Below are 26404 nucleotides of genomic sequence, written 5' to 3'. Positions count from 1 at the left end.
TAAACCTGTTTTATTCTTCGAGTCGTGACGCAGAGCAGCGTGGCGGTTCCTGTAGTTACAGAGAACGTTCAGCAAATTGCATAATTACTGTTTCTATTAGTCCGCTTGTAAAGGCCAAAAAGTAACCTTCTGGTGCCAAACGGGGGCTCCTGATTAGAAAACTTACCAGCAGGCCCTCCCCTCCGATCCCGAGGTGGTCCTGACGGTGGGAGGGTGGCCAGAGCCCTCACAGGCTGCGCTCGGGGCTGCCTCTGTGGCCCGCCTCGGTGTCTGTGAGGTTCGTGGAGGCAGGAGGGGTGGGGGGGCGGGGGCAGTGCCAGGCCACTGCCCAGGCGGCCCAGGCGGACAGAAGGCTTTGTCTTTGCCGTGCAGAGCGTCCCGGAGGTGGACCCAGCCACCAGCATGCCCAAGTCCCAGTCACAGCCGAGGACGAGCAGCGGTTCCTCCTTGGTGCCGCAGGCCCCGGCTCTGAGCGCTGCGGGCCCCATCACGGCCAATTCAGAGCAGGTACGTGCACGCTTAGGGGCCACAGGCGAGCCTGCCGCTGCCCTCGGTCTCCCAGGAGACAGAGGAGGCCTCCCCAGACGGGCCCTGTGAAGGGTGTCGGCGACACGGGTGCAAGTGCCCGGCCCTCCTGAGGGCGCGCTGTCCAGGGCGGTGGTCACTCGAGGTGGGAGGTGGGGGGCTCTGGGCACAGCAGGTGGGCAGTTTGGAGGACGGGGCGGGGCGGGGGCGGGGCTGGCAAGAATCACAGCAGGAGGTGAGGCCAAAAGCCCGGAGCGAGCGAGCGAGCGGAGTTGTGAAGGGCCTCGGGTGTCCACAGAGAGGTTTAGACTTATCCTGAGAAGGCAGCGTGGGCCAGGGCGGAGCCTGCAGGGAGGACCAAGTCCTGCTGCGTCCCGAGCAATGCCCAGTCTCCCCGAGTTATTTCCTGCAGAGCTAATGCTGCCTCAATGCCAACCTGGATTCTTTTGGAGGAGTCTGGAGACGAGTCTTTAGACAAATCTATACAACTTCCATTAGTTAAAAAGTGAGGATTGGTCAGACTTGAAAGAAAATCCATCCACTGTTTCTGTTTTTTAAATTCTCATTTACTATTTGTGACAGTTTCATTATTATGGAACCTCATTTAAACAGAGGGCTCAAGAGATTGTGTCCGGTTAGCGGAGTGTGTGCACATTTCCGCTCTGTGGGCCCCGAGGAGGGGGCAGCCGGGCAGGTGGTGGGCTGGGATCGGACAGGCCTGGGCTCAGCCCGCTGCTCCTGGTGAAGCTTCAGCCGGGTCGCTTAACCTCGGTCTCCTGTCAGTAGACCGGGCGGCGGTCCTTCTCTCCTGCCCACCGAGCGTCATGGGCCGGCTGGGCAGTGGCAGGAAGGCCCCTGGGATCCCCGGAGCAGGGAGGAGGTGGAGGCCACAGCTGAAACTACTGCTGCCCCTCCTGGGCCCCCGCCACAGCCGGCACCAGGCCTCCCAGGTGGCCCTGGGAAGAGGGAAGGCGGACACGTTTGCAGTTGGACGGCCACCGAGACCCTCCCCTGATTGGCCGTCTGCGCCCGGGGGGAGCTCGGGAGCGGTCGGGAGGAGGGTCTGGGATGGGCGAGGGGACGTGGGCAGGACGAGAGGGGGCTGAATGCGGTGAAGAGGGACAGCAGACCCGACTGGGCAGTGCGGGGTGTGCCCCTGGATGGCCACGGCTGGCCTGTGAGGTCACCTTTGCACAGGTGAGGACACAGGCTCAGAGAGCTGTCCCTGCTGTGGGAGAGGCAGCCCGGGTCCCGGCTCTGGGGAGCTCTGTGGAGCTGGCAGTGGGGACAGGCACCCCTGGATGGGGAGCCGGTGGGGAAGGCACGGCTCAGAGGCCGCTGTGCTTGGAGCCTCGATTCTGGGCCAGAGCCTGCAACTGTGAGGTTCCTAGTCGAGGACCCCAGACCCGCAGGGACCTCGGGGGCCACGCTCTCCACCACGTGAAGGAGCAGAAACGGGGCCTGAGAGGCTCACTTCCCCTGCAGGCCCCGCTCGGCCCCCTCCCCCCGTGCTCCGACCCAGCACTGCCCGCGCTTTCCGGGGCTCCCAGCTGCCAGCTGCCGGCGCCCCCCGTGCGCAGACGCAGACGGAGCTGGCCCGCGTCCACCTGGTGCAGGCTCACTGACCCCGTCCCCACGCTTCCCCCGGCCCCCACAGATCGCCAGGCTGCGGAGCGAACTGGACGTCGTTCGGGGAAACACAAAAGTCATGTCCGAGATGCTAACGGAGATGGTTCCCGGGCAGGAGGACTCCTCCGATCTGGAGCTGCTGCAGGTGAGGGCCTCCGGGCCGGGGGGTGGGCGGGATGGGGTTCGGGGCCCGTCCTCTAGAGGGACCGAGTCCGAGGAGGCCCGCGTCCAGCCCACGCATCCCGGAGGCGGTCAGAGGCCAGTCCCAGGTGCTCTCTTCTTTATCCTCCTTAAAAACGTTTTTTCCTCATTGTAAAATGCCAGTTGCAAAATAAGTGCCCATCGAAAGAAAAAGGAAGTACAAAGAAGAAAATGGTTTTCTTTAACCCCAGCGTCCTCAGATAAGCACTGTCGGTGTTCTGATGTATTTTCTTTCAAACATTTTTTCCATGTTTATTTCACATGGGGTTGAGATGGTATCAGGTGTATGATTTTATGTGTCGCTTTGTTCACCCAACATGACGTCACAAACGTGCAGGGACCGCTAGCTGTTCCTGCTCGTGGGAGCCACTTCTGAGACTTCTGGGGTGAAGCTGAGGGTCCCCGGCCAGGGTGGCCCACGTCCTGGCTCCAGAGGCTCTGTGGCTCACTGGCCACCTGCAGGTCTGGGAGCCAGGCGGAAAGAGCTGGCCTGCAGGGTTCCTACCCCAGGTCCGCCAGGCCCAGAGCTGGCGCCCAGCTCTCCTGACACCGTCTCAGAGACTCTGGCATCGGTGGGAAGTGGCAGCGGCCCCGCCCGCAGAAGCAGCACCTCCTGGAGGGTGGAGAGGACGCTGTGAAATGTGAGGGCCAGCAGGGAGCACCTCCCACGCCTGCCCCTCGGGGCAGCCGGTCTTGGTCCCCTGAGGGCCACGCTGGCTGCTGTCCTCCAGGAGGGCATGCTTCTCGGGTGGCCTGGTCCCAAGCAGCTGCTTGCCGTGCCCCCTTCCAGCCCCTAAGGGGGTGAGGGTGTGGGTCAGGGAGACCTGCCCAGGGTGTGGGCTGTGGTCCCCGCTCTGGAGGATCTCACAGCGGGCAGCCTACCTACCTGGGTCCGGGCCCTCCGGCTGCTCTGGACGCCAAGCGACCAGTGCCCGCAGCAGCCCAGTTTCAGGCATGCCATCAGTGCCGCGTCAGCCTCCATCTGCGGTCTGCGGGGTTCTTCCAGGCGTTACCCAAGGCGCAGGAAACTGAGATCAGGCCAGGAACAGTGCAGGAACTGAGGGGCCTCTCGAGGCAGCTCTGTACTGTGTCAGCACCAGAATTCTTGCTGACAGGGGTTTGCAGCGGACAGAGCCGAGTTCCTGGTAGCAGGCGCGGCAGAACAAAGCCAGCCCTGCGGACAGCCAGGGCCAAGCAGACAGCACACACCTCTGCGTGTGCGTGTGTGTTTAAACACGCCCATCAGCCAAGACAAACAGAACCTGATCTCCTGGCGTCAGCTCACAGTTTTCAAAAATAGGTTGCTTCCCATGACGTTTCCCTTCCCTCTGTCTTGTTCCAACTCCAAGCCTACCGACGTCGCTGCTATCTTACAAGTCAAACAGAGAGAATGGTTCTGGGTGTCAGTGGGAGGCTGTCCTTTCGGCACGAGAGGCTCGGGAGCCGGCAGCTCTGTAAGCAGACACGGCTGTCCTGGCCGCTGACCTCACTCCTCGAGCCAGCCGAGCTGGATCTCCCAGGGGTTGGGGCTGCATGTGGGAAAGTGCCACGGTCTGCTTGCAAAGGGATGGGATCAGACTGTGCCCCGGGACCCCTCACTCGAGCTGGAGGGTGGCCAGATTGCTCAGGGCAGAAGCTACCCAGAGCTCAAAGTGGAAATAAATGCATTTGTCACCAGCCCAAGTGTTCATGCCCACAGAAGCTGCTGCGGATTTGAGTAAACTGCTGGGAGGAAATGGGAAGAGGGAAACGGGAGGTGTCGGCGAGGGCGCGCCGCTGCAGCGGACCAGCATCCTGGCCAGCTGCGTCCGGATGGCTTCCTGTGCTTCGCACAGGACTTGCAGGTGTGGCCTCACCCGCGGCTCGCAGAGTGGCAGGAACTCAGGCAGCGTGAGCGAGGGGAGGCGGGACCCCGGAGGGAGCACAGCAGCTTCCCTCTCTGGGCTGGGAGAGACCTGGGAGGCGGCTTGTCCAGCCCCACCCTGTGCTGATTCCCCATGCCGGCAGCATGCCTGGTGCTGCCTTGTTTCTGAACATCCTCAGCGACAGGCTGGGGAGGCACTTCCGCCTCCAAACACATGATCTGGATAGACTTTGGGAAGCAGCACGACAGGGCAGGAAGAGCCACGGCTTAGGGATCCCTGGCTTCACTCTGGGCCTGGCCGCTGATGAGCCAGGTGACTTAGAGCCTGGAGTAATCTCTCCCCGTTGGCCGGTTGGGAAGCGGCTGATTGAAGCCCGTCCACACCATGCCTGCAGCCCCGGTCTGTCTGCTCCACCCGCTGGAGCAGACACAAGTTCCTCCCTCACGTAGCAGGTCCTTCCATGCTTGCAGGCTGTCGGCCGCCCTCCCTCGGGTGGCCCGGTGGTTCTGAGCAGGGGGCAGCACTGGGGAACCTGCAGCCTCCGTCTCCCTCCCTCACGGGCTGTCCAGCCACGTCTTCCCTGTCCTGAGACTCTGCATCTCTGTCTGCTGGAGCTTATGCCCTTGGCTGCGCCTGGGACTCCGGCCTTGGTAATCTCTAAAGATCCCAATGCCGGCGGCCGTGCCCCCACCACCCCCAGATCAGCCTCTCCAGCTCTGTCTGCAGTTAGTGATAACGCGTGATTAATCCAGTAACGCCCAGGATGGGCATCCCTCACGGCCATCCCTCAGCTGATGAAGGAGGCCCACCCCACATTGTGTCTTCAAGTAGCAGATGGTTTAGCCCCTCTCGCTTCTTGCCTCTCATTTCAACAAAAACCAGGGGGGCCAGGACCATTTTCTCTAGAGAAATCTAGTTTATTCTACGTGTTCAGCTTCATTATTTCCCCCTTTCCCTTCAACAAAGACTGTGTCTCCCTCCTGTCTCCTTTGCAGCTGTAGAAAGCAGATCTTCAGGGCCTTATTCCCTGTGGGTTCAGAGGAGACCCAGAAGATGATTAAAAGATTGTTTTGCAAGGTGGGGAGGAGAATGTCCCTTGAAGAAAAGATACAGGCATTGGGATGAATTAGACAGAAAAGGGACATTTTACAAAGTCTTCTGGTGGATGGAGGGCTTTTGCACCAAGAGCAGTGACCAGCCGCACTCCCCCCTGTTGAGAACCAGACCCCAGAAGCCAGACTGAGACCGTCCGCGTTTAGGAAGTTCCTGTCCCAGCTGTTGCCAGGCAGGAAGGGCAAGCCGGGCAGGCTCTGGCTGTCTGTGGCTCAGGACCAGAAGAAGGTGCCTGTCCGGGTGGTTTGGAGGCAGGTAGGGTCTGCCTGCTGGTGACGGCGTGGAGGGCCCGCAGGCAGCCAGCGGGTGTCTGTGGTGGCACAGATCTTCATGCTCTGGTCCTCCTCTCCCGTGCAATCTCTTCTCGTTTCTTCCTGTTTAATTTTTTTAAGACAGTAACTGAAAGGTTGAAGCAAGGAGAAGGTGAAACTTTCTCTCTGCAGAGACCCCTGGAGACCCCTGATCCGGGCCGTGTTTAGGCAAAGCTCCGTGGGGGGGTCCCTGGGTGCCAACCCAGGCATAGAGCATGCGAGGCCCTGCCAGCGGGTGGGGGATATCCTGCCCGCCTCTGCCCCAGCTGAAGGCCACGGGAGCCAGACCCCAGTGCACGGCCTCGGGTCTCATCCTTCCTCCAGGCGAGGCCCCAGAAACCACCTAGCGCTTCCCAAACGTTCTGCAAAGTGATGGAACGCCTCCTCCATGAGTGAAACTCTACAGGGACCTATCAGTGTCCAAACAGATGAGAGCATAGCCACCCTGCCTGCCGTGGTGGTGCCCAGCGCCATCGGCAGAGCTTCACCTCTTCCCAGCGCCCCCATCCCACCCCGGGAGAGCCGAGCCCAGGGCGCTGGACCCCCAGACAGCTGATGGTCAGGGCTGCTCACTGCTGCCTTGGCCGCCACATCCAGCAGGGACTAGGCTCTGGGGGGAGATTGAATCCAGCCCTGGCCTCTCCCTGCGGGTGCTACTGGTGCTTCGGGCGTGTGTGCCAGGTGCTTGAGACGCCCCCTGCAGCCTGCTGAGGGGCTGGTTCTCCTTGGGCTGGCGGCGCCTCCGTGAAGCCTCCTCTGGGGGGGCTTCACCCTCTGGGGTGGCTGGGAGCCAGTCTGCACCTACTGGAGGTGAAGGGGAGCCCAGGGCGCTCTAGGCAGTCTGGGGCGGCAGTGCGGGCTCAGGGTGTGTTCACAGCGCACAGGGAGTCTTGGCGGGTGAGATGCATGAGGATACACAGGGGCTGGGGCACCCTGTCCCCAGTGACGGGGTCGCGTCTGCACGGTCTGTTGAACAAGCAACTGCAGAGAAGCACGTTTTTGGATTTTCCAGACGGTGTGTGCGAACCGTGCTCTGCGCGCAGCCGGGTGTGCGCTGGGACGCTTGTCCATCAGGAGGCGCCGCCTGGCGGCCGGGGCGGGGTCCACCTGGCCTCCCGCACACGCCCGGCTTTGTGGACAAGCCTGGGCCCGTGCGGCTTTACGAACTGGCACATGTATTTGCAAAGCAAGTAGAGTGTGAACAAGGGGCACCCGCGGTAGCCAGACCTGTGTCCCCAGGAGCTGCACAGGACCTGCCGTGCCATGCAGCAGCGCGTCGTGGAGCTCATCTCCCGCGTGTGCAACGAGGAGGTCACCGAGGAGCTGCTGCACGTCAACGATGACCTCAACAACGTCTTCCTCCGATACGAGAGGTGGGAGCCGGCGCGGGGGTGGGGGGGTGGGGCGTGCAGAGTAGAGGCGGAATATACTCCTCGGATATGCTGACCTGTTCCCATGACGGGGAAGTGCTTCTTGTTCTCCTAGGAGCCAGCAACAGGAACGTGCCGCAGAGTCAGGCACTGCCCTTCATGGGCCTCGGGCTGGCCCCTGTCACCCCAGCCCAGGAGGGAGGATGGGGCTCGGGGACCCTGCGCTCCTGCACCTGCTCCTTTGAAGATCGTCTGAATCTGAAAAGGATTAAGGGGGAGAAATCTCTATCAGGGAAAAAAAGATTTCCTCTTTCCCATTTTTAAAAAAAGAGAAAGATTTTCCCTTCCTTTGCCACCACCAGCGTGTGTGGAGCGTGGAAGCAGGCAGGTGTGAGTGCTGGGAGAGACACGCATTTCCGTTCTTCCAAATCGTTTTCGGGTTTGAGGTAACAAACATGCATATTCTTTTGCCTTCCCAGAGCCGTCCCTCAGGGAGAAAGGTGAGTGATCCAGGCAGTGCTCAGCAAGCAGGGAAGTGGCGAGCGGGCTCCCATCCGTGGCTCTGACGGGGCTGCCGCAGAAAGCGCCTTGGCCTGGCCAGCCTTCTGCTCCTAAGGATGAGGCCTGGGCCCCGGGCCGCTGACTCGTGGTCTGATGACCTGGCATCACGTAGGGTCCGGGTGACAGATGCTCGCATCTGGGCCTTAGAGGGTGATTTTGCTGTGGTTGCCACAGCTCTGGGCTGTGTCTCAGCTTCGACCATGGTGGCAGCGGTGGGTGGCCCTGTGTCCACCCGACAGATGACGAGCCCTCCACAGGAGGGATGGGGGCCCGTCTGGGGCCCCCTGTGCCACGGGAGCGCAGGAACAGAGCCAGGGGCCTCAAGTCCCGGCCCCAGAGCCCCGGGTCCCTGCCCTGTGGTGCCAGGGTCTCCACTGTAAACAGGCTGAGCTTTTCACCTGTTAAACCCGTCTCAGCCCTTTCTGGTACAGGGTGACAGCAATTCAGAGGCAAAGCCTGGGGCCGGCAGCCCTGAGGTGCCCTTCCTGCCAGAGAGGCTTTTGCTAAGACTGATGGTCAGCAAGGGCGTGGGAAGGTGCTCCCACATGACAACCTCAGGGGGGGTCATATTTCTGTCCTTGTCGACCACTGAGGATAAACTGTATCCCATGGGTGGCCTGACCAGGTTGTCCCCCCGGGGATCCCTGCTCACCAGGTGCTGAACCCAGCACATGGGGAGACCCAACGTGGAGCAGGGAATCTCAGCAGATCCCCAGCTGGAGAGGTCTCTTGGCGGCCTCTTAGCCTGTGGCGTCTAGGGCTGCCATGCTGGTCCCCACCTGATAGAGAATGACCTGGGTGCTGGAGAGGAGAGTCTGTCCTCGGCCAGGCTGCGGCCAGCAGGCGGGGGCCCTGGCTCACCGACCCTCCCGCAGCTGCTGGGGCCTGTGCCTGCCCTCCTCCTCCACGCGCCTGGCCCTGGGCCCCACCCCTTCCCCTAGCAAGTTAGCCCTTCGGCTCGTCACTCCACCACAGAGCTGTCCAACGGGGAGGGGCTGCTGTTCTCCTCTGGATCTGGGGCGCCCCCAGGGAAGGTGGCTAGCCCTGGGGGTGCTTATGATGGCCTCCTGCATGTGCTAGCCCGCACCTGCAGTGCCCTTGGGGAGGCTGGGAGGCTGATCCCCACTCGGGGGAGCCCCATGCAGCAGCAAGAAGGGCGAAGTTGTGTGTTGGGGGTTGTCCACTCCCTGGCCCCCCAAATGGGCCCGGTGGTTCTCCTTCCCCAGAGCCAGGGTCTCTGCTGGCCTCCCGGCCCACGGGCCCCGGGAGCTTCCCAGGCCAGTGGACTTCGCGATGCCGTGTCCCAGGCACTCCCTCTCCTTACTCCACTTTCCTTTCCCCGTTAGGTTTGAACGATACAGGTCAGGCCGATCCGTTCAAAATGCCAGTAATGGAGTGAGTATTCCTTCAGAATTCTCGCCTTTCTGGAGGCCGGGAAACCTGGGGTCTCCTGGGGTTAAAATATCCGGGCGATGGGAGAACAAGCTCTGGTGGGTGGGCTCTGAGGAGGTGCCGGCAGGCACATCCCTGGCGGGAGGGGGCAAAGAAGCCCCCGGGACCTCACTGTCCCTTAGATGGGGGAGGGGCGGGGGGTAACTCACAACAGCCCACCCGGGACCCTGGGTGGTGCCTGCCAGCTTTCCCCTCGGGGCCCAGCACGCGGGCCGGGGCTCAGCCCACCTCCTGCCCGGCAGGTGCTGAGCGAAGTGACAGAGGACAACCTCATCGACCTGGGCCCGGGGTCTCCAGCCGTGGTGAGCCCGACCGTGGGGGGCACGGTGCCCCCGTCTTCCCTCTCGTCCCAGCTTGCGGGCTTGGGTGAGTGTCCCGGAACTGCCTCCCGCACCCCCGCCCCCCGCCGGCCTTGTGGGGGACCCGTGGGACAGCGTGTGCCTGGGTCCTGCTGTGCCATTTCAGCTGAAGGCTTGTTCCCTAAACTTAGAGTTTGAACCCGTGTTGGAAAGCAGGGGTGCGGGGTGGTCCAAGGGACTGGAAGCTGTTGGCTTTTTGAAGAAAGGTGGCTGCTGTGTTGTATGTGGCATATTCTCTGTGGCTGGAGTGATTTCCTTCTCAACGTCAACCAGGCCAAGGGTGGCAAATAGGTATCAGCTCCTTGGGTGCTTGGCACGTGGGCCCAGGAAGGATGCTGAGGCCACGTCGGGGCTTGGAAGAGTCCGTGGCTGATCGGTGACGTCTGCCCTGGGCTTGTCAACAGGAAGGGGTTTGCTCTCCTTGAACTAAGAGCAGTGAGAGTGCGCCATCCTCTGAAACCTAAAACAAAAGATGCCATTTTTTCGCAGTTTGTTCAGTTTAATGTGTGTCCGTGACACTGGATGCCCCACCCGGGCTGGATGAGCCCGGTCTGGGACAGAGGAGGTCACAGTGTTACATGACCACTCAGCACGGCCCTCTCAAAATGCTGTCTTCCATCCTGCGCTTCTGTTTCCTTAATATTTGTCTTTGTACCTTCGTCTCATTTCGGTTGAATCAAGCTTTCACTCAGTGCCCTGCTAGTTGCTGTAGTGGCTTCTCGACCTCTCATGGATCCGTAGCCACTGTTCCTCTTTCTCTGCCTTCAGTCTACCCAGCATGTGGCCACCAGGCTTAATACCTAAAATTCAGATTGGATTCCACTGCCCCTGCTTTAAAAAGCTCTAGTGTTTCCCCATCGACTCCTTTGCCAGCGTGTGACCTCTTCAGCAGCCTCGTCTCTCCGCCAGCACCCTTCACGCGTCACCCCCTCTGCCCGCCGCCCAGCCCCCCTCCCGCTCCTGTGGCAGTTTCCGGTCCCCCGCCCATACCTCCACCTAATTCTGTGCTGCTGTCTGTCCCCCTACTCTGTGTACCCCCTTGAGGCCGGGAACCGCGCCAGAGTCACTGTGGTCCAGTCAGGGTCGAGCTCTGGCCGTGCACGCGCCTACGAAATACTTGTCACATAAGTGACCTTGGCCTGTGGCCTCTGTGACCGGCTCCCAGGGGCGCCTTGGTGCGGGCAGGAGCCTGCACGGCCCGCCTGCTCGCCGCTCGCCCTCATTCGGGAGCGACTTGGGGGGCCGGGGGCTGTTCTCGTTCCCTTCTGCCCCGCCCAGGACTTCAGCCCGCCAGGTGACTTCTTCCCAAGGTCAGGCCCACATTTGCTGTCACCCACCCCTCCTCTGTTCTGTTGCACAGACCTGGGCGCGGAGAGTGTCAGCGGCACCCTGAGCTCGCTCCAGCAGTGTCACCCCCGGGACGGCTTTGACATGTTCACCCAGACCAGAGGGAGCTCCTCAGCTGAGCAGCGCAAGACGTATGTGGGGACCCTCCCGGTGGCTCTCAGAGGACGCTGGGCGGGGCTGACCCCGGCCTGGGCCCACGGCCAACACAAAGGGGCCTTTTATTCACTGGGGCCAGGCCTTTCCACTCCGGTTGCCGGGACCTGGCGGTAGACACAGCTGTTGAGTGGAGGCCAGCACCCTGAGCTGGGCGGCCATGCGGGTTCCTCCCACCTGCTCCCCTGCTCTCCCTGCCCCCGCGCTGCTGCTGCCTCAGAAACTTCGTCTATAGGAGGAGCAGGGGGCACGGGGTGGGGCAGGCAGGCACCGAGTTGGTTCCTCGCCCCTGGGGTGCGAGCAGCGTCTTTCCTGACGGCGGCTCTGGCCAAGATGAGCCCTGTGGAATTAGGGGAGTTGATTCCAAAACACATAGCCCCCTGCATCTCCCTGGAACCTGCTTTGAGCTTTCTGTTCAGCCTTTGACCACCTCCCCCGGGACCCAGCATCTTGACGCATCCAGCTCTTTGAGTCCTGTACTCAGGACTCAGCAGGTTGACCAGAAGCCCAGGGCCCCAGGCACCTTTTAGCTGCTTTCAAAATGGATACAGCAAAAGAAGTCAGGGAGCAGAAGACAACCCCGCAATGAGTGACAGACCCTCACCCCAGACTGGGAGACCACCTTCCTTGTCAGATGCCACTGAGGCTGCTGCTTTTTTATTAATATTATTATTTTGTTTATTTATTTATTTAGGCTGTGTTGGGTCTTCGTTGATGTGCGCGGACTTTCTCTAGTTGCAGCGAGCGGGGGCTAATCTTCATTGCGGTGCACGGGTTTCTCATTGCGGTGCTTCTCTTGTTGTGAAGCACGGGCTCTAGGCACGCAGGCTCAGTAGCTGTGGCTCTCAGGCTCTAGAGCGCAGGCTCAGTAGTTGTGGCGCACGGGCTTAGTTGCTTCACGGCATGTGGGATCTTCCCAGACCAGGACTCGAACCCGTGTTCTCTGCATTGGCAGGAGGATTCTTAACCACTGCGCCAGCAGGGAAGCCAAGGCCGCTGCTTTTAAAATAAGAATTGTGACCCCTTTGCTTCTATCCAGCCTCTTGCTCTAAGCAGTTCCGGGCCCTCTGGCACCCTGTCCTTGAGCTTTGCAAATGCCTCTAGTGTTACTTAACAGAGGGAAATGGAGGTGGTACAGAGTCCCAGACCCCAGAGCGAGCGAGTGGCTGGGCTGTGCTTGAACCCAGGCCTCCTGGCTTCAGCTGCGGCCAGACCACGACCTAAATGCCAAGGCCTCTGAGTACTCGTGAGGAAGGTGCCGAAGATGGAGGGTGGTTGCAGGTCACCACCTGTCCGTCTCCCGTGACCACTCTGCTTGTGCTGCTTCGTCCCCAGGGCCACCTACGAGGACCCCCAGGCCGTCGGAGTAATTGTTTCTGCGGTAGACGGTCGGAAACAGAACCCCGAAGTGGTAGGTCTCTCGCCCTTTTTTTCTGCCTGGGGGGAAAGCAGGGCCGTCTGGTAAAGCCAGCTGGAGAGTTAGGCAGAGCTGGCGGCACGGAGGGCAGACTGGGGTGAGCCATGTCAGCTCCTGAGTGCCCCCCACCCGTGGGGACGCCCATATCAGGACACCCAGGAGGAGACAGGCCCAGAGAGGCAGAGATGTGCGGAGGGCACTCCGCGAGCCATCTTGGGCGGGGCTGCACCTTGGGGAGGTCTGATGGGGAGCCTCTGCTGTCCCCCATGGTGGCTCTAAGCTCTCAGGGCGCGGGACTCCTGTGGCCAGAGAGGGTCTCTCCCCAAAGGTTGCAGTGCCCTGGGGTGGGCGGCTCTCTGACAGAAGGGAAATGGAGGCCTGGGCCTGTCCCTGCAGGCCTGCCGTCAGAAGGTGGCTGGTGGGGCTGGCTTGGGGAGGGGGCTGGAGTTGGGGAGCAGCGCTGAGGGCAGAGGTGCTCGGAGGTGAAAGAGGGGCTTCTGTGATTTATGGGAGATCGCAGTGCCCGGAAGGAAAAGGTTTGTGCCTCCATGCTTCTCGTGAGGTGGTTCCCTTCTCGCCTGAGAAATGTGTGTGGCCACGAACGAATGAATATGTGTGTGTGGGGGGGGGTGGCGTTGGGGGGACAGTGGCCCCAGAACAGCCGCCCCCCGGCCCGCCCCATCCCGGGCTACAAAGGGGCAGCGCTCATCTGTCCACTGGAGGGGAGCCTGGCTTCCCAAACACCAGCCCTTGGCCTCCCACAGCCCCTGTCCAAGTGGCCTGGGCAGGCGGCAGTGCTGAGGCCTGGCGTCCCCAAGAAAGCTCATCCCCTGGTCCCCATGTCCCTCCCGGCTCAGCCAGCTTGTTGAGGGCCATGTGTCCCTCTGCACCAGCCACCAGGGGGCGCAGAAGAGCCACCCAGGCTGCGGCTCTCAGTGCCCCGCCCCCCGCAGAACCCCTGAGGCTGGGACTGTGCAGTGGCCCAGTGGTCGTGTTGCTGAGGACGGCCCCCACCCCAACTCAGGGCACCAGGGAGCCAGTAAGGCCGGCCCATCCTCCTGGCCCAGGTGGCCAGGCCGGCCCGGTCAGCTCTCCACTCTGCCTCCAGGGCCTGCCCCGCCAAGGCCAGGAGTGCCCTTCTGCCACTGCCTCTGCCAGTGCCAGGGTCCAAGCGCAGGAATGCAGCCAGCTCCCTGCCTTTCACCCGGGGTGCCTGGCCTGCCTCCTGTTTTCAACATTTCTACCTGCAGCAGGCAGGCTGCTCCTCGTGTGCCCTGCTCGAGGGGGTGATGCAGGGAGCAGGGTTCGTGTGGGCCGTGTGTGTGTGTGTGTGTGTGTGTGTGTGTGTGTGTGTGTGTGCGCGCCTGTCTGTGGGTGTGTCTTTGTATCTGTGTGCACACACACTTATATGCATCTTCAGGCCTGTACTTCGGGTTATGGTGTTCCATATCCTAAACAGTGCTGCCCTGGAAATGAAACCTGGGCCAAGGGAGAAATTAAGAACACGGTAAAGGAGAAAAAACTGTGTAGCCACACCTTCACGGTACGGCCGCATCGGTAGTTCTAACTTTAAATCCTTTCATCATTTAGAAAAGGCAATATCCCCAAATTCATCATTCACATTAAGAGCTTGGAAAAAGAACGCCACGGGTAACTGAGGAGGAAAAAGATAATAAGAAGAAAGTAGAGATGACTGTGCAAAAGCTGGTGCTGTGAAGCCACCCCTCAGTGACCCTGAGAGCCTAGGCGGAGGGCAGCCCCGGCCGGCCTTCTGCGGCCCCAGGGGCGTGGGAACAGGGGTTCAAGTGCGTGTTACCCTCTTGGGGTCCCTGTTACTAAACGCCTCTTCTTTTACCCAGGAGGTAAGGGCATGTTTGGGGGGGTGGGCCGCTGGGTCCCAGCTCCTCAGGTGATGGGGTACCAGCTCTGACAGTGGCTTTTCTGTTTCCATGACATGTGCTATTGGCTTCTTTACCACGGGTCTTGCTGTGACTTTCCTTTCTGGGACTTTTCTGTCCTCGGCCCAGAAGAGAGGTAAAGGTGGGGACTCTGACCTGGAGCCCATAGACAGCTGGCTCATAGCCCAAGGAATGGTGAGAGGTCACCAGCCGCGCTGAGCCCCTTGTCCCCCCACCACCACCACCCTCGGCGCTTCCCTCTGTCTTCTCGCGGGTGCCCAGTCTTCCCCTCCTGTCTGTCTCCTTAAGCTGCAGACTTCCAGCCCCAGAAACTCCATCTCTGGTTTTCTGTGGAGGTCCGGGCATTTGCAGGAGTGAGGGGAGGGCCCTTTCCCTCCTTCTACCGTTTCTGGAGCTCTGGGCAGTATTCACTTTTCCAGGATGAGCACAAGTTACTGTGGCCTCTGCTTGGGAGGGGATGTTTCTGAGAGGACAGGCTCAAAGCATCTGACTGGGCAGAGAACGCCGCCCAGCCTGTGAATGGGGCAGTCTAGGCCGATGGGGTTTCGTCCTGTAATTGTTTGTGCCCACTGTGTCCCCCGGAAGGATCTGAGACCTCCTAAAGAAACACAAACGCTACTGGAACGGAATAAGAAGATGTGGGGATCATACACGCAGTCAGCCTCAGGAAGTAGGGTGTCCATGGCTCCAAGACCCGGCAGGATCCCTCCTGCCTCGTGATCAGGTGGCCCCGAGTCTGTGCACAGAGAGGTCACTTGCTGCAGGCTGCCTGCGGTGCAGGGACGATTTCACCTCTGAGACCGGGGTCTGTGCATGATGGAGCCTGAGCGGGAGACCTAGACACACCAGGAGAAAGCCGAACTGACCCCTTGGGGCCGGGCCAGCCTGGGGCCAGGGGAGGGCTCTTCAGGCTGGGCCAGCATGCCCGAGCCTGCGGGCAGTACAGGGTCACCTGCCTAAGCAAGTGTGACTAGCTCTCGAGGACACGGGCCAAAGGGCTGTCAGAGCCGGGGGCCAGGGTGTCTGCCCGCCCAGCTGGGAGCTGGCGACCCAGCACAGCCGCACTCGGGGGGCCGTTTCCCTCCACCTGCCGGCAGCCCGTCCTGCTTGCTGCACCGGACCCCAAGGCCGTTCTTAGGGACATGGGCTAGCCTGGCCCCTTGTTTGCTTCTGTGGGGACAAGCAGGGGCTCTGGCCCACACGTGCGGGTGGCCTTAGAGCAGCACTCCTGGAGACCATGTCCACTCCACTGTCCAAATTGGGAGGATCCAGCCATGTGTCCTTGTGCCTATTAGTCCTGCAAAAAATGATACTGCCCACACAGCCGCCCCGCGTGTGGCTTGGTAGCCGGTGGTGGCACCCACCCCTGCCCGGCCCCACCTAGAGCTCCAGTCTCCGACGTCAGAAACAAGCCTGACTAACAGCTAACCCTGTGTCTCACCTGCCCGACTGCAGTGTTTTGTTTTGTTTTCTCTTAAACAGCATATATTAATTGCTTTGCCTCATTTCCCATAGCATAGAAACCCTGAGTCTTTCCAAACCTGCCAAGTACAAATTCTTTACTTGGAAACTTTTTGTACTATTGAGCGAGACCAAAGGGCCTGTAGACTGAGCCTCAGGTTGGGGAGGTGGCAGGAGGACTGTCGGGGGGCAACAGCCCCTGGAAGCATTGCACCCGAGCGTAGCACTTGGTCCGGCCGCGTTGGAAGTGGTGCAGGTTTCCTTGTGGGGAGGCATGTCGGGCATCCAGGTCCAGCACCAGGCCTGTTACCGTGGAGGAGAGCCCTAAGTACCTTCTCGAGCAGCCTGCCCGGGGACGGCGGTGCTCTTGCCTCTCCCGGCGGCGGTCGGAGGCCTGTCACCCACACGCAGGGTGCAGCCAGGATAGGTGAAAGCGTATGAGTCGCAGCAGGAACCCAAGGAGGTTAGAGAAAAGTCTGCCGCTGACCAAGCCCAGGCTTGGGGCGGGGCCCCCTACGCAGACCAGGCGGCGCCCTTCCCCTTTGAGCCGGTGACCCTCCCGCCCACACGCAGGGCTGCCCGTCTGAGCCCAGGCTGGCCCACCCCTGCCACGTCCACGGCTGCCCTCCGCATCCAGCGCCTCAGCCAGCCAGCCCCGTCCGGCCGGCCTCGGAGCTAGGGAGTTTGGGCGGCCGGTCTGTATCCAAGGGTGTACCCACACGCGCTCCCTTTATTTTTTTGTCGTTGCATCTGTTTCCCTTTCTGTCTCCTTCCTCCAACGCACACTCTGGCAGCCCCCTTGCCCGGGAGGTGCTCACCCCAGGGCGTGTGAGAGCGCAGGTCGCTCAGGGTGAGAAGGCTGAGGCCTCTCTGGCCTGGGGATGTGCCCACAGCTGGAGCGGTGACACAGCAGCTCCTGTTTGCAGGGCAGCGCAAGTGTCTAATGTGTCTGAAGCACCTGGTTTTGGGGCAGCTCTGCCGTGCTCCCCCATCGATTCCCAGGCAGGCGGCTCGTGAGCCCAGGCCGCGTCCAGCCTGGCCGGGCGGCCCATCCCCCGTCACGTGAGCCGTCCTGTCACCCACACCCGACTCCACGTGATGCACGCCCGCGGCCAGCGCCTCTCAGTCAGGGCTCAGGCCCCATGGCTCCGGCATCCCTGGGTTTCTGAGTTAGAAACGGAAGCACCCGACTAGAACTGAAGGGCTCTGGGGTCGTGAGTGGCGGAAGACATCGCCCCGTTTCACAGACGAGGCTGAGGCCCCAAACCTGGGGCTTCTTGGGGCCCCGGAGGTGGGGAGCTCCTGGAAGGGAGCAAGTCCACCCCTGACTTGTGGGTGGCGGGCTTGTTTTGAGGGGTGAGGAGCTTCTCACGTGTCAGTGTTTATTTTCTGAGCGTGCTGGCTCTCAAGATCTGTCCAGAGGAGAAAACTGAGGCTCTGTCCCTGGCCGCGAGGGACCAATTCTGAACAGTAACAGAAAAGTTACGAGCAAAACCTGAAGGCCTAAGACGCGTGACAACTTCGTGTCTTTTTTCAAGCTTTGCGACCCGAGGAATCCCCACTCCTCCTGGGCGGGCCGAGGCTGGTGGGTGTCAGGGGCGCCCCCCCTGCTCCGGCAGCTGGGGTTGGCGGGTTTCTCCCTGGAGACACACTGACTTCCCACGCTCGGTCCTGGGGATTTGGCGGTGTGGCACGAGTCCTCCCCGAGGCTGGGCGTTCTGGCTTAGAAGCAACATGATAACAAAAATTGGCATCTCCTGTCATGGGAACGTGTCGGGCAGAAGCCCCGTCAGCAGGCGTAAGACTGGCCGGTCGCACCCTGGACGCCGCTGGTCCCTGCTCCGTGGGGAGGGAAGTCGGCCCCAGGTGCTGCCAGCAGCCCCTTGGTGTCCTGCCCGGAGGGAGGACCATGTGTTCCTTGTCACCATGAGTCATTTCAGGGTGGTTTGAACTCCTTGGTATTTTTTCATTTTAACATTCTTGAGTCCCCAGTAGGTCAAAGAAATTAAATGGCAACATAGGCAGAATCTCCCTCATCTGATTGAGGTTGGCCTGAGCCTCTGAGACACATGTGGAAGCCAGAGGAGGGTCTGCTGGCCCGGCTGTGTGACATTGGGGTGAACCCAGCTACAGACAGTGCAGGCAGTCTCTCTAGAAATAGCAAGCTTGTGAGTCCCAGGAGGTACCTCCCAGACCCAGCCAAGGTGAGGATGCAGGTCACCTCGGTCAAGGGCCATCCTCTCGTTTACCTAGTCTGGGAGCCAACATTTCATTAACGTGGCTTCGAAGGGGTTAAAGGTTCCTTTTCCTTCTTATCATATGATCATTTTATTATGTCTGACAGCAGCTTAAGTATTTCTAGCCAGATAGATTTTCAGGCCCTTGGCATGGGTGGCCCAGGCGTGGACAGGGCCTAGGCACCAGAGGGGTGCCCTCCTTTGCTCAGGACCCTGGTCCCCCCTCCCAACCGCTCCCCTGCTCCCCCCGCCCCCCGACTCCCCTGCTTTCAGTTGCACTTCTTTTCTTTTTTGCTGGGGCCACAGACAGCCATTGGAAGCTGGGAGGAAAAGGTGGGATGAGAGTAGGCTGCGGCATTCAGGCCGCTTCCTGATTTTTCCACCAAAGGGACACAAAGACAACCAAAGCCTGCGGTCCCTTTTGTCATCAAAGCCCTTGCTTTGGCCTGTGTCCGCTGGTGGAGGAATGTGCCGGGCTGCTGTGGGCCAGGCCACACCCAGGCCTGGGTGCCCTTCCCACTCAGAAATGCCCCAGGACACCATCCTTTCAGTGAGCGAGCCTGGACCACCTGCCCCCTGCCCCGCCCTGGGTGGACGGCCACGCGGCCGCCCCCGTCCTGTCAGGGCCGGGACTGTCGCAGATGGAGGGGCTCCACACCGGCCTGCAGGCCAGCGCCCCAGGGCTGAGAGGCAGACACGCTAGTCAAAAAGTTATCCACTGAAGAACGCGTACTGCGCCTCCCTCCCCACCACGTCGCGTCCCGTCCCGTCCCGTCGCTAGCCCCGCTTCCTAGAGCTGCTGCTTCCCTCACCTGCCGTTTCCCACGTGGCTGCCTGCGTGCCCGCCCGCCTGCTGCGCCAGCGTGTTCTGCTCTGTGTACGTCTGGCTCCGTCGGGCTGCTTGGGTTGACGTGTCCGCTGTTCTGTCTCCCCTGCCTGGCCGCGGGCTGCCTGGCCGCTGCCTGCCGCTTCCATAGATCCCCGTGGTGCAGCCGTCTGTCATGGACGACATTGAGGTGTGGCTCAGGACCGACCTGGTGAGACTCGACTTTTCTATCTCGTGTGGGGAGTGGCGAGGCCCAGGTGCCTCTGAGGACAGGAGGCCTGGGGGCCGGCGCGGGGCCGCTCCCTGGGGAGGTGGAGGAGGGGAGGCCGGGCAGGCGCCCCCGGGGTCCGCACCTGCTCAGCCTGGCCACACCGCCCCCAAGACGCACACTGACTTTTCCCAGTTACTGCGGTTTCAGGTGTGTGTGTGCTTGGGTTCTTTTGGTTTGGGGTTTTTGTACGCTTTTTAATTTATATTTTTATTTATTTTTTTTTTGGTTTTCATTTTTTTTTAAATTGTGAAATATACCCAGAGACATTTTTTTCTTTTAATTGTGAAATTTACACAGACATGAGTTGGTGTTTGTTTTTTATTCACTCTCATTCCCCTTCCCCAGCATCTCCTGGTATCTTGGATTTAATGGTTCCAGGGACCATTGTCTTTATCCCCAGAGATGGGCAGGAAGGTTAGGACATCGTGCAGCTGGCAAGGGCAGCCGGTCTGAGAGGGGAGGGCTGTGCTGGCTGGTCCCCTGCTGCCCCCCGCCAAGCACTCTCACCACCACCCCCAGCCCCCCACCCCCAGGGCTGGTGAAGAAATGCACCCTGGGAGGGGAGGTGTTTGTCCATGGTCACGGCTGGTGGGACTCTCCCCATGACCTGAGGACAACTCATCTCTTGCTTCTCGCTGCCTCCCCTCAGGACACCCCCCCCCCCCCAACTAGGACGGCAGACCTCAGCCCCCAGGACGGGCCTCCTGCCGCTCCGGGCCAGCCCCCAACGCCCCCCCACCAAAGCCGGGCTTCCCGGAGACTCGGGTGCCATGCCAGGGGAGGAGGGGCCCCCCATTACGCCTTTCCCAGGGAATGCCCGGAAAGAAACAGCTCCCATCGCAGAGCAGGCAGGCCGGGGCCCCCACCTCACGGGGGGCACCGCGCTCGAGGGCCAGGGAGCTCCCAGCCAGCCGCGCAGCAGGTCAGGGGCAGAGCCAGGAAGGAAGCCCGGGTCGTGTCTGCTTCCCCATCACTGTCTGTGCAGAGTTCCCAGTGGCCCCCACGTTCCGCACAGAATTGACCCCCCAGAGCCTCCCCAGTGACAGCATCGGGGCGCAGGAGGACGCTGCCAGAGCGCCGCAGGGTCCGGCCCCGTGCTTCCAGGCCCCACGCGGTTCCCAGCTGCTGGCGTGGCCGTGACCTCCCAGCGCCCTGTGGCTGCCCGCGAGGGGACGCCCAGTGGAGGAGCGCCCGGGGCCCTGGCTGCCTGAGGCGCAGCCTCCTCCTGGCCGCCCTGCAGGCCTGCCCCGCGGCTCAGCCGGAGAACGAACCTGCACCTTTTAGAATTTTTGCTTTCTGACCCTTCTGGGGGATCAAAACCTAGAACCTACTATTTTTGTTTTTACTTTTTAAAAACAAAGTTTCTGTGTCTCTGATAAGACGAGAGCAGTGCTTTGCTCTTACAGAACTTGGGGGGACGGGAAGTAGGAAGTTTTGCTCGGGTGCCGCCCTGGGGTGGCCGAGGGCGGGAGCGGCAGCAGGGCGGGCGGGTCCTAATGCCCTCTCTCTGCTCTCCCACAGAAGGGCGACGACCTGGAGGAGGGCGTCACGAGCGAAGGTAGGCCTGCCCCCACACCCCGCTGCTGCTGTGCCCGCCCCAGGCTCTGGGAGCCCCCCCGCCCCCCGCCGTGCCGCCCGGGCGGGCCTCCCCCGCGGGCTCCTGGGCTGTGTCCCGCCCAGGCCTTGTGCTGATGCGGGAGGCGCTGCAGCTGGTGAACAGTAGGCGCAGTTGCCCGCGCTGCTGACCAGTTTGCTCCCGCCAGATGCCCAGTGCAGCTGAAGCAAGACACGTGCCATGCAGTCAGCAGGGCACGCAGGGAACCCCTGGGCCTGGCACCCTGTGGCCGCACAGCTGGGCCCTCTGCAGGCACAGAGCCCTGCTTGGTGGGTGTGGGGGGGTTTCCCTGCCAAGTTCAAGGAGGAACTCACTCCTCCAGCTCCCTCTGCCCTGCCTTCTATGCTGATCTGCATGATGGAAAAGCTCCAAGTCAGTGGTGGGGCAGGAATCCTAACTGGCACCCCCCAGCCCCCCACCCCCCACCTCGCCGGCTTGTGGCAGGCTTCCCGCTTGCCCTGGTGATGGCGGAGGAGGAAAGGGGGCGGTGCTCTGTGGGGAGCAGGTGGGCGTGGCTGTTGGAGCCTCAATGCAGCTGAGCCCTTACCAATCCCAGCCGGCCTTGTTTTGTGTTGTAGAGTTCGATAAATTCCTTGAAGAAAGGGCCAAAGCTGCCGAAATGGTTCCCAACCTCCCCTCTCCCCCAGCGGAGGCTCCGGCCCCGGCCTCAAATCCCTCCAGCCGGAAGAAGCCGGAGCAGTCAGAGGACGCCCTCTTTGCCCTGTGAGCTGTCCTGTGGTTGGGCCCCCCCACGGCAGGTCACCTCTAGCTCCCCCGATCCACACCAGGCACTGGCCACTCTTCCCATCCCCAGCCCCCACCTGGTCCTGCGCTGCTGTGTCTCCATGGAAACGCCACTGTGTTTGCTCCCAGGCCTCCCGCTAGTCAGGACCAGCTTTAGCCACCCTCTCTGTGGGCGGCAGGACAGCGTTGCTGTAGCCACAGCCCCTCAACTTCTGCTCTTCCTGCCCACCAGCTCCCTCTGCCTGTTTCTTCCCAGGAAGAGCCCACAGCTGGTCCAGCACCAGGCAGGGCAGTCCCTTTGGGTCTGTTCCTGAGCAGTTCCTCTGGTCACCTGCACACAGAGAAGGGGCTCATGCCCCAGCCCCTTGCCCGGCGTGCCCCTGCCCAGCTCAGCGGGCCTCTCCTGCCCTCCCGTGACCCTCTGTGCCCCAGAAAGGGCAGGTCTGCACCTGCGGGCTTGGTCGCCCTCCCCGGACTGCTGCTGCCTGATGAGTGTCGGAACTTTAGAAGGCTCTGTGGATGCCCACGGGTGGCGTCTCTCACCTGCCATCTGCTTGACCCTTTCTTCATACTCAGCTGCTAGCCCAGACCCACGTCCAACCTGGCTCAGTAGCCGAGCCTGGGACCAAGGGGTCCCCTGCGGGCCTGCATGCTCCTGGTGTGGGCAGAGCCATGGGCTGTCAGGAGGGCAGCTGGCAACCCTGGCCGGTCAGCTCTTGCAGAGATAACACTACTGTCTCCAAGCTGCCCCTGTGCACCACAGGTCCTGTGGCCGCCCCACCTGTGGAGGGGCCTGCACAGTGAGGGCTGGCTCTGGCCAGCTTGGGAGAGCTTTGCACGTTGGTGAATGTGCTTCGGCCTGGTCTGGGGCAGCCTCCACGCCTCCGCCTCCAGGGCCCAGCAGCAGGCGGTGTTGCACCCCAGGCGAGATCCCAGTGACCGAAGGCCCCTGCACTTTACTGGACGGGGCCTCAGCCTCCCCTGCAGACTGTCCTGAAGTCTGATCTCCTCCCACCCCAGACCCGGCGCCCAAGCAACCTAGGAGGGGCTGCTGACACCCACTCCTGTCTTGGGTCCTTGCTGGTATCTCGGGCCGTGGGCAGGGCACTAGCCGCTCGGCCCAAGCCCGGTCCAGCCTGAACCGCCCTGTGCTGTGGCCCAGAAGAGCGAACGCACTGCTGCCGCGGCTTCCGCCAGCCTGTGAGCCCTGGTCCAGGTCAGCGTTCCAGCACGCGCTGCCTGGGCGTCGGGGCAAGGCCTGGCCGGGCCACCTGGTGGGCCTGGCCCGTGGTGTGGTCAGCCCTTCCCACCTGGCAGCCCAAGCAGGGAGAAGAGGCCGGGCCTGACACAGGCCGGGATCAGTGCCGCCGTGGGCTCCAGCGGGAGCGTTTAGGACAGGGCTGGAGGGCTGTGCGAGGCACCGGCAGGAGCAGGTGTGGGGGAAAGCGGGGTGCTGCCCGTCTGGGACCCACACCCAGCCTGGCACCCTCACCCAGCTTGGCACCCTTCAGCTTCCTCTGGAGAGGAGGCCTGGGGTCCGGCTGGGGCTGTCACACTCCAGTTCCTCAGAGGGCGCTCAGGAAGTCCCCACCACGGAGCTGGGCCAGCCTGCCTGCACCCCGCCCAGCCCCGACCCTCAGACAGCTGCACCCCTCTCCTCGGCGTTTCCAAGGGCGAGGCCCCGAGGCCGGCGTGGATGCTGAGCGTGTGAAGTTGGCCGACTTGAGCTGCACAGAAGGTGGCTGGGTGGCCCGGTTGTCCCTGGCAACCCTAGCTGGTATCCCCGGGCCTTGGGCGCAGCCTGGGGAGCGTGTCTGTGTGGGGGCGGGGGACAGTGGGCCTCAGGTGGTCAGTCCAACGGGAGTTGCAGCAGCCAGGCCCAGCGTCCGCTGAGGGAGGAGCCGGCCTCCCACCCGGCGAAGCAGGGAGCCCAGGGGTCTCCCGATGGAGAGTGAAGTGGAGACGTACCTGCCCAGGGAGGCCCCCGCAAAGCCGCCCCCCAGCTCCAGCTGCTTAGCCAGGCACAGCTGAGAGGGGTGGGGCCGCCAGGGCGGCGGGTGGTGGTGGCCTCGCTGGCCGTCCCAGCTGGAGCTGACCCTCTGCTCGCCCATCAGGTCACAGCAGCCTGCCCCAGACGTAGGCCAGCCTGGGAAGCAGGTGCCCAGGGCGGTGCTGCTCTACCCTTCCTGTCCTGAGCCCTAGGCGCCCTGGGCCCCTCCCACTGGCTCCCTTCCGCCTGGGGGGCACGGCGCTCAGGAAGGGAAGCTGGCCAGAGCCTTCCGCCCTGGGGAGTGGGACCCCCCGAGCCAGCAGCCTCTCCACCAGTGTTAGACATCAAAGATACAGTATGTACTTAATTACACTACATTATTGCTGGGATTCCTTATAAGCACTAATTATACCTGATTATAGGTTAAAATATTTATTTTGTCAAGATATTTTCTTGGGGATGTGTTTAACCTTTCCTGTGTTGTGTGCTGAGATGTGAAAACTAACCCTCTCCTCCTGCCTTCCTGGCCAGTGGGCAGCAGCTAATGGCACTAAGTGCAGTGTGACCCGGGCGCTGGCGGGCCTTTGGCCAGCCTGCCCCAGAGCGGCCCCTGCCCGGGACCCCCAGGCACCGTGCAGGCCGACCGGCCCAGGTGACACGTGAGCAGCTGGCTCATGAGCACGCGCGGGACAATGGCCGCGGAGCTGCAGCGGCTCGTCGCTGGCCGGGCCAGAGGGCAAGGTGGCCGTCTGTCTTCCTGTCTCTCTGTCAGCCCCCTCAGTGTGAGCGACCGTGCTGTCTGCCCTGGGCCACGCTGCCTTGGCTCGCTGCCCTCTCCCTCCTTACCCAGGGTCCAGAGCAAGGGGCCTGGGGAGGCGTGAGGCCTGGGCCTTCCCTCAAGGCCCCAGTGGGGAGAGGGGACCGGTGGCAGCAGACGCCCAGACTCGGCTCTTCCCGTCCCTTCCTGCTGCCACAGCCCCGCTTGCCTCTGCATGCTTCTAACTCAGTCCAGCCCAGCCTTCCGGAGGGTCCGAGGGGGCTGTGGGCTGGCGAAGGGGAAGCACCGTGGAGGGCGGCGGTGCTCTGCACTGGCTGCCGCCAGGGCCGGGCCCCTCCCCCATCCCCAACATGGGCAGAGACGGGCTGAGCGTGTGCACCCAGAAGACGTCCGGTGGCCCCCGCCTCTCCCAATGCTCTGCTCCAGCCCGTGCTGTCCCTGGGGCACCCTGGGAACAGCTGTCAACCCCGGAGTCTCACTGCGTCTCTCCAGGCACTCCTGGAGGAAGGGGGTGGGGTGGGGTGGGGTGGATATTTATTTCCTCGAGTTTGCACTTGACTTGTGAGGGTTCTCAGGTTTGTTGTCTGGCGTCCCCCAGCCTGGCGGTCCGTCACCGTCTCTGCCGGCAGACTCCTGTCTCTAGAGGGGAGTCAGCGACACCAGAGCGTCTGTCCACCCACTGGCTCTCCTTCCAGACATGTCTGTCTAGTTTGGGATCTTGCATGTAAAATACTCCACAATAAACAAACAGACTGTTGTTGTGTGATCTCTGTCAAGTCGGCGGTGACTGTCCAGAGGGCCAGCCAGATCTGACCACCTGCTTTCTCTAGGCAGCAGCGGAGTGGGCCCTGCTGCAGGGAGCAGGCAGGGAAGCTCGCCACCACACATGCCCCGGCCTCGAGCAGCCCCTACCCTGGAAGGCCCCTCCCACCCCTTGCCTGTCCCTGCTTGGCCACCCTGGGGCACCGCCTACTTTGGGGGCTTCGGTTGGAGCGGCTGTAAACCTGCCACAGCCTGCCTGACAGCTCAGACCAGGGGCCGGGGTTCTTCCTCCATCTCTTACTGGGTCCCAGGAGCATCCAGGCCTGAGCCACCTCAGCGCCCTCCGCTGGGCTCCCCGAGCCTGGCTGGCTGCTGGATTGGAGAGCCACTGCTCCCCTTTTCTGGAACAGCTTTACTGAGATGTAGTTCACGCAACATGAATTCACCCATTTAAAGTGTATGATTAGGGACTTCCCTGGTGGCACAGTGATTAAAAATCTGCCTGCCAATGCAGGGGACACGGGTTGGAGCCCGGGTCCGGGAAGATCCCACATGCCGCAGAGCAACGAAGCCCGTGCGCCACAACTACTGAGCCTGCGCTCTAGAGCCCGTGAGCTGCAACTACTGAGCCTGCGTGCCACAACTACCGAAGCCCTTGTGCCACAACTGCGGAGCCCACGTGCCACAACTACTGAAGCCCTTGCACCTAGTGCCTGTGCTCTGCAACAAGAGAAGCCATCGCCATGAGAAGCTCGCGCACCTCAACGAAGAGTAGCCCCCGCTCGCCACAACCAGAGAAAAGCCCGCGTGCAGCAATGAAGACCCAACACAGCCAGTAAATAAATAATTAATTAATTAATATAATAAAATAGAGAAGCCACCGCCATGAGAAGCCCACGCACCGCAGCAAAGAGTAGCCGCTGCTCGCCACAACCAGAGAAAAGCCTGCGTGCACCAACGAAGACCCAACGCAGCCAATAAATAAATAAATAAGAGAAGCCACTGCCATGAGAAGCCCGCGCACCGCAGCAAAGGGTAGCCTCCCGCTCGCCACAACCAGAAAAAAGCCCGCATGCAGCAGCAAAGGCCCAACGCAGCCAAAAATAAATAAATTTATAAAAAAAAATAAAGTATGATCAGGTAGTTTTTAGCAACATTCAGAGTTGTGCGACCCTCACCACAATCAATTTTAGAGCATCTTCATCACCCCCAAAGGAACCCCCTACTCTTTAGCCGTTACACCCCTCAGCCCCCTATCCCTTTTAAAAAGGGTTCGCGTCTCCTCTCCTGTGCTGGGAGCTGGGCACTGCTGCAGGCGGCGGTCCTCTGGGAAGCAGGCCTCTCCCTGAGGCTCAGGGGCTGTGGGGGGCCTATGCCTTCTCCAGGTGGCTTAGGGGAGGTGGGGATCCCTTTAATCCCTTCACCTCCCAGGGTTCAAGGATGCACCTCAGGTGGGATGGACTCATCAAGCCCCCAGGTGAGCCTGGAATAAACGCAG

The 26404-nt window shown here is 61.7% G+C and overlaps 1 protein-coding gene across 11 annotated transcripts in view; it reads left to right on the top strand.

The window, feature by feature from the left end:
- The window catches only part of TOM1L2 (target of myb1 like 2 membrane trafficking protein), an 83927-nt gene extending 57922 nt beyond the window's left edge, over positions 1-26005 (top strand). For 3 of the 11 annotated variants that reach the window (XM_032615725.1, XM_032615730.1, XM_032615729.1), the window contains 11 exons: positions 373-507; positions 2183-2299; positions 6884-7017; positions 8922-8970; positions 9270-9393; positions 10747-10864; positions 12222-12297; positions 14331-14396; positions 18898-18957; positions 20539-20575; positions 21211-24901. In XM_032615725.1, coding sequence (XP_032471616.1) covers positions 373-507; positions 2183-2299; positions 6884-7017; positions 8922-8970; positions 9270-9393; positions 10747-10864; positions 12222-12297; positions 14331-14396; positions 18898-18957; positions 20539-20575; positions 21211-21359 — 1065 coding nt within the window. In that variant the 3' untranslated portion in view covers positions 21360-24901. The other 8 variants (XR_004347315.1, XR_004347317.1, XR_004347316.1 and 5 more) reach the window with 8 other exon arrangements.
- Positions 26006-26404: the final 399 nt, after the last annotated feature.

This window comes from Phocoena sinus, chromosome 20 (assembly GCF_008692025.1).
Source record: "Phocoena sinus isolate mPhoSin1 chromosome 20, mPhoSin1.pri, whole genome shotgun sequence".
In the NCBI taxonomy this organism is placed as follows: Eukaryota; Metazoa; Chordata; class Mammalia; order Artiodactyla; family Phocoenidae; genus Phocoena; species Phocoena sinus.
The sequence above is the reverse complement of the archived record's forward strand: the minus strand, read 5'-3'. Positions and strand labels throughout refer to the sequence as shown.